The 7,432-nt window shown below is 36.6% G+C and overlaps 1 protein-coding gene across 1 annotated transcript; it reads left to right on the forward strand.

Moving 5' to 3' along the window:
* Positions 1 to 1,378: 1,378 nt before the first annotated feature.
* LOC126958196 (olfactory receptor 4L1) lies at positions 1,379 to 2,308 on the forward strand. Its single transcript, XM_050796380.1, has one exon. The coding sequence runs from the start codon at positions 1,379 to 1,381 to the stop codon at positions 2,306 to 2,308; it is 930 nt and encodes a 309-aa protein (XP_050652337.1).
* The last annotated feature ends 5,124 nt before the right edge of the window (positions 2,309 to 7,432 follow it).

Consider the following 7,432-nt stretch of genomic DNA (forward strand, 5'->3'; position numbering starts at 1 on the left):
CCCCCACCATTAACAACCTGAACCAGAGTGGTAAATTCTTTACCACTGGTGAACCTACATTGCACATCATTATCTCCCCATATTTGCAGTTTACGTTAGGATTTACTCTTGATGTTATACATGCTATGGGTTTTGACAAATGTGTTACGTATTTCCAAGTATAGTAGATACAGAATTGTTTCACTATCCTACAAATCCTCTGTACTTCTCCTATTTCTTCATTTCTCCCTTTTTCATTCTAACCCCTAGAAACCACTGATCCTTTTACTGTCTCCAGTTTTTTTTCTTAGTTTATTTCAAGTAAAAGACACGCAACTCTTCCTTTTACTTGAACACTTAGAGGCTATTGCAAGGCTACTAATTGGCCTAAATCCAATATTGCTGTGCCTCAAAGACTAGCCAGGCCTGAAGACAAGGAGAGAGATGAGGGAAGAATAGGTTGGTGGAGAAGTTAGAAACAACATTTATCAATTGTCTGCCATTCTACATGGGCACGGCTTGTGGTGCCCCAAAATAATTAAAATAGTAACATAAAAGATTACTGGTCACAGATCAAATAACATATATAATAATAATAATACAGTTTGAAATAAATATTTTGGGAATTAGCAAAATGTGACACAGAGACATAAAGTGAGCACAAGTTGTTGGAAAAACGGTGCCAATAGACTTGCTGGACCCAGGGTTGTCACAAACCCTCAGTTTATAAAACATTAAATAACTGCAAAGCACAATAAAGTGAAACACAGTAAAAGAAGTATACCTGTATATTAAAAAGAAAACTTATTTTTAATAAATTTATATACTTTCTTCCATGTATAATTAGCTCCTGATTTGTGTGTGTGTGCTTTTTTGTTTGTTTGCTTATTTAGTTTAGAACCATAGAAAAACCTTCACAAATTACTTCACAGATGCAGAACAATGTAATTCTTCATTTTCTAAATCTTGTATTCCTTATATACTGGGATAACATAATCTCAATACGTGCAGGTACCAAATACTATAATAATAAAAGGCAAAATAAAAAGGAATTGACTAGTATCTAATCTTTATATGTGAACAAATGAGTAAGAAAGCCAAGATCCATTGATAAGAGTATCATTTTATGGAATAAACAATAGAAAATGGAACTTCCAATTCTTCAAATGATTTGTAATTACTGCATATCTATAAGAATATTGTTTCAAAGTGATATAATATATAATCTAATCTCAAAGTATAAACATTGCTGTGTTGATATATTTAAAATTATATGATCTCATATCATCAACTATTATCACCAACTAATAGAAACAGAAAATTATTGGTGTTAACTGTGACTTATTTTTTAATTCTCTTTGTATATAAAGAACTTCCGGAAACTTTCTGAGTTGAGTAAATGGATCTTAAAAATGGATCTCTGGTGACCGAGTTTATTTTACAAGGATTTTCTGGACAATGGGAACTACAAATTTTCTTCTTTGTGACATTTTCCTTAATCTACGGTGCTACTGTGGCGGGAAACATTCTCATTATGGTCACAGTGACATGTAGTTCGACCCTTCATTCTCCCATGTACTTTCTCCTTGGAAATCTCTCTTTTTTGGACATGTGTCTTTCCACTGCCACGACACCCAAGATGATCATAGATTTGCTCACTGAACACAAGACCATCTCTGTGTGGGGCTGCATGACCCAAATGTTCTTTATGCACTTCTTTGGGGGTACTGAGATGACTCTTCTGATAATCATGGCCTTTGACAGGTATGTAGCCATATGTAAACCCCTGCACTATAGGACACTCATGAGACACAGGCTGCTACATGGGTTTGTGACACTTTCATGGATAATTGGTTTCATGCATACCATGAGCCAGATAGTTTTAACAGTGAACTTGCCTTTCTGTGGTCACAATGTCATAAATAACATATTTTGTGATCTTCCCCTTGTGATCAAGCTTGCTTGCATTGAAACATTTACCCTGGAATTATTTGTCATTGCTGACAGTGGGCTGCTCTCTTTTACTTGTTTCATCCTCTTGCTTGTTTCTTACATTGTCATCCTGGTCAGTGTATCAAAAAAATCATCAGTTGGGCTCTCCAAGGCACTGTCCACATTGTCTGCCCACATCATTGTGGTCACTCTGTTCTTTGGACCTTGTATTTTTATCTATGCTTGGCCATTCAGTAGTTTGGCAAGCAATAAAACTCTAGCTGTATTTTATACAGTTATCACACCCTTACTGAATCCGATTATTTACACCCTGAGAAATAAGAAAATGCAAGAGGCCATGAGAAAATTGCGGTTCCAATATGTTAGTTCTGCATAGAATTTCTAGATGTTAGCACTATATAACTAACTGTTAAATACTATTGTAAGATAGTTTGACTAGATTATATATAATGCATCATTTCACTTTTCTTATGTTATAATAATAATTCATGCATAAAAACAATACTATATTACTTTAAATTTTACATTTAAGACTTTTATAAACATAAGGATAATTAGAGATCTGCAGGAAAATAGACATAAAAATAGACATAAATAGACATAAAAAGGTTATTGAGGATTTTTATCATATACATTCAATATATTCATTAATAAACAACTGTAAATGAATAAATGAATATATGAATATTATTAGAGATTATTTTAATATATATTGATAATTAATGTTATTCATAAATTTATACTATTATCAAATGAGGTATCATAAACAAGTCATGAATTAAATAATGTAATGGGAAAAACAGAATTCTAATTTCTTGAATCAATGGAAGCAAAAAGTAAGAATGAGTCCACAAATTCAACAGCACAGTGACTATAAGATGCCAGAGAAAAAAGCCAATGGAGGAACAATTTCAGTAGAACTACAAAGAACAGCCCTTGAAACAAAATGCTCTGAGGAATATAAGTAAACACAGCTGACTTTCAAACTTCAATAAATAAAAACAAAAACAAAATCCTTTTAATTTTGTGTAATATACCACGTAGCTTTACCTTTATAAGGGCTTTACATAAAATTACAGCTAAATTTTCCCCTGGTAGGATTCTAACCCTTATTGCAATTATAAGCTAAATCTGATGTTTGTGCATGTTGGAGAGGGAAGTGAGAAGTGCATTCAAAATTTGAAATAGTATGCATTGATAGTTAAGCTTACATATTTTATCTTAATTAAAGACATCATCATTTCTTGCTTGTGCTAGGTGATAGAACTTTGTAATTAATCCTAAATCAGTTACATAAATCCTTTCTTCCATTCAATGCATTCTCTACAAGCAGCCAGAGTTAGGTCATAAAAATGCAATTCTCAATGTCATTTTCTGGATTAAAACTCTTTTACGGCATGAAGACTTAGATTCAAATTCTCCACTGGCCTTCATAATATGGCTTGCCTCTGGAATTTTGCTCCAATCTATTCTTTTCCATAATAGTAGAGTTACATTGGCCTTCTTTCAAGTTCTCCAAAACACCAGACATCATGTTAACTGACTTTTTCTAAACTCTTCCCTTTGCCTAAAAGAATCTTTCATCTCCTCTTCACCTTACTTACTTCACCTCCTCTTACCATCTGAGAGGTAACAACTTCTCAGAAGACCTAGATGAAATATTATATTTTAGATTACTTTTCCTGCATGTTCTTGGCCAATTTAGATTTCTTTATTTTACTCATTTATGGTATGCTACAATTTCCAACCTTCTCATATATTATGGTAATAATTGCTTGTGTAATTATACATTAATATCTGCTTTGTCTTAGCCTATGAATTCTTTAGATCTCTAGTATCTAGCACAGATATTAATACATAGTAGTTCATACATATTGAATAAAGAAAAGATGAAATAACCATATTCTAGAATAATAGTATTCAATTTAACCTACTACTATGGAGAACATGTATTCTTACTGTGAGATGTGATGTGTTAAAAAGATTAGAAGTACACAAGGCAATGGTGCTCGTATACTTCAATAATGGAACTACAGGGATTAGAGCTCTGTAACTAAATCCAAAGAGTAAATACATAACAAATTTAAGCAAGTGGGAGAAGAAATACTGCAATTTAGAATACTTGCTATTACAAATTATACTGGACTCTTTGTTACATAGTAAAAGCAACAACAAGAAACTTCACAGTCATACATTATAGAGCACCCCATATTAAGGAGATTTCAATAATTTAAAAGGCAAAATATGCATCCACTGGTAGATAAGATTATATTCTAGTTGATAAAATACTGCGTAAGATTTTTGTATCTGTCAATATAGCATGCTCAGGATCCTAAAACTTTTTAGTTACAAAACATATATGTTTGCTAAAATTATTTAAAACGTCTTTTAAATCACTTAAAGCTATTGAAAAAAATTAAAGTAAATCACACCTGAGGCCCAGTATAAAGCTTGAATTTCATTCCAGGAAGGTAAAGCAGCACTGAACCATTGCCTTCTCTGAGGACATCTACAGATCCATTGCCTAGAGCTTCTACAAATAGAAGTTTGAAATTGGGAAAGCACTGTGCATTGGACTTTGGGACTGAACAGGGAGGGAAATAGATTGGAGGCAATGCTGAGGGCTCAGACTCTGAAAAAAAAGTGTAAGAAAGCCACCCTACCAAAAGCAGACTTCAAGAAAAAAAGTCTGTCTCAACCTTGATTCATGAAGATTAAAGTAAATGCTTTTCTAAGAAGGGTATGGCAGAAGTAAAGACAAATCCTCACGAAAATAAAGTACCTTCATAGAGATTGATCTTTGAGCCTCAGTCACATAACTCAAGAATCTAACTTGGAGTGACCTTAGCCAGATAACAGAATGGCAACCCACTCATATCCTCCCATAATAAGAATTCTGAACCCATTTACAGAAAAAAAGTCTCTTAGAAGAAACTTTTGGATTCAGGCAGAAGGTTGTGTAACACCAATAGATCCCAAAACCTAGGATGGCCATTTTGAGGGAGCAGACCCACATCCAGGTGGCAGACCTGCTAATCATTTTCCTGGGTTTAAACCTGGAAATGGCCACATTTTCCGAAGGGATTGGCTACAGCCCCAAATGGCTTTGAGCCCGCAACCAAAACTATCTGCCAAAGGGGCCAGGAGGAATCACAAGCACTAATGTGCCTCAGTGGATAGGCTCTTATCACTGAAATCAGTGTCAGCAGTAGACCTGAAGGTTAACCTGTAACTCAGTTCCAGCCCCATTAGTGCTGGTCCTAGCATAGTGCAACTCACATAAAGACCCAGAGGGAGGCACACCCTATTGAACCACTGGGATAGACAAGCTTGCTGGCTTCTGTCCCACAGCAAACACACTAAAGGGGATGTAGGGTTCCGGTACCTCTCTGCTACAGCCTGGGAATACCCTCCCACAGACATACACTATGAACTACCAGGGTGGGTTTACTTGCCTCTGTCCAACGGTGGATTCTGCAGGAGCCTTGGCTTGTCTTCAGCCTTTCTCTGTGGCCCACCTGTGACACAGTCATCTGAGCCATTGGTACAGCCTTGCCAGCCTTTAACCCACAACAGATCGTGAAGGGGCCCTGTCCCAGCTTCACTTTTTTTTTTTTTTTGCCATAGTCAGAGAACTATCCTACCCATGCAGGGAATTACTGGGAGACACACCTATCTCAGCCATTTGGACAGGTTTACTGGCTTCCCACCCACAGAAGATCCTGAAGGGGCCTTTTCTTGGCCTCAGCCCTTCTCTGCTGCAGCACCAGAATTATTCTGCTTGTGCAGATAACTCGTGGGAGACACACCTGGGCAGGTTTGCCAGCCTCCATGCCACAGAAGTTTCAGAAAGAACCATGAATGCCAGTTCCAGCCCTTCTCAACTGTACTATGCAAGCAATACTGCCCACATAGGGCACTTCTGAGAATCTTGCTCATTGTTGTTACTGGATTGGGTTTGCCAACAACAGTCTCACAGCAGATTCTGAATTACCCTGAAGGTTAGTTTTAACCCCTCCCAGCTGTGGTCTGCGAGAAGTTCTACTCAGTCAAGGTCCTGCCAAGAGATACACTAAGCTGAGACCCTGAGCTTGCCAGCCTCTTCCTTCCATGGGTCCTCAAACATCCCTAGATCTTAGCCCTGGTTAAGATCCTCTTGTCTATAGACGAACAACACCTCTGCCTGCCTGAAGACTCGGAGAGAGGAAAGTTCAATAGTGTTTTGCAGTTTTATGCCCTGATTTTGATCACATTGTGAATCTTCAAAGAGCCCTATAAATTGATTTCATTTCTTCTTAACTGCAGTCTGAGAGCAGACCTGCTCATCCTGTAACTCCCTGGGAGACATGGCTGTCTGTGACTACAAAGACAGGTCTAAAAATCTCAGTCTCAACTCTAGGCTTGAAAAAATCCTGTGTTTATTTATAGCTCATTGTAGCCATGGTTCTGAGTAGTATGGCCAACCCAGAGACTCATCAAATAATGTAGTGAAAGGCCTCTTAGAAACTTGGAGAAGGCCAAACCTGTCAGCATTCCAGATAACAGGCCTCCTGTGTGAGAATCCAGAAGCAAATCCTCACCTTAGCTCTGACTCTTCATGGGATTCCAGCCTGGGCAACACCAGCCACTATGACCTTGTGGTTTCTAAGCCTGAAACAGCTGAAGTCATTGCAGTGCTGACAATGACTTCAACAGTCACAGGCATAGGAACCACAGCAGTCTTCTCAATATTCCTGAACATGCCTACTGTAGAAGGGCAATCACAGAAAAGCAAGACTGCAAAGACTGCAATACATTCCTATGTCATCCAATGCACAGACATTGAAACATGACCACAAGGACAAAGAACAACCAGAGAAACTGACATCACTGGCATAAAATAAGATGCAAACTGCTGACCCTAAAGAGATGGAGATCTATGATCTGCCTGACAAATAACTCAAACAACCTGTTTTTAAGGAAACTCAGTTAACTTAAAGAAAATTCAGAGACAGATTTTAAATTTTTTAGAGAAATTTAGCATAGATATTAAAATGATAAAAAAATCAAACAGTAACTTTGGAGCTGAGAAATACATGGAATGAAATAAAAAATGCAATTGAAAGCATCAGTAGCAAAAATTGGTCAAGCAGAAAAAAGAATCAGTGAGTTAGGAAGACAGGCTATTTTAAAATATACAATCTGAGAAGAAAAAGCAAAACAGAATTAAAAGGAACAAAGAAAGTTTGTAGGATTTATGGGACAACATTAAAAGAGCTGATATATGGGTTATTGGGTTTTAGAAGGGAGGAGAAAAAGACAAAGAGTTAGAAAATTTATTTAAAAAATAACAGAAAACTTACCAAACCTAGAGAAAGATATAAATACTCAGGCACAAAAGACACGAAGTCAGATGCAATCCCAATAATAGTATCAAAAGATATAGTATAATTAAACTGTATAAGATGAAAGACAAAGAGGGGATCCTGAAAGAAACAAGAGAAAAGAAACAAATAACATA

The sequence above is a fragment of the Macaca thibetana genome, chromosome 7, assembly GCF_024542745.1.
Source record: "Macaca thibetana thibetana isolate TM-01 chromosome 7, ASM2454274v1, whole genome shotgun sequence".
In the NCBI taxonomy this organism is placed as follows: domain Eukaryota; kingdom Metazoa; phylum Chordata; class Mammalia; order Primates; family Cercopithecidae; genus Macaca; species Macaca thibetana.

Coding starts and splice junctions, on each gene's coding strand:
- LOC126958196 (XM_050796380.1), top strand. CDS start 1,379: ATGGATCTTAAAAATGGATCTCTGGTGACCGAGTTTATTTTACAAGGA.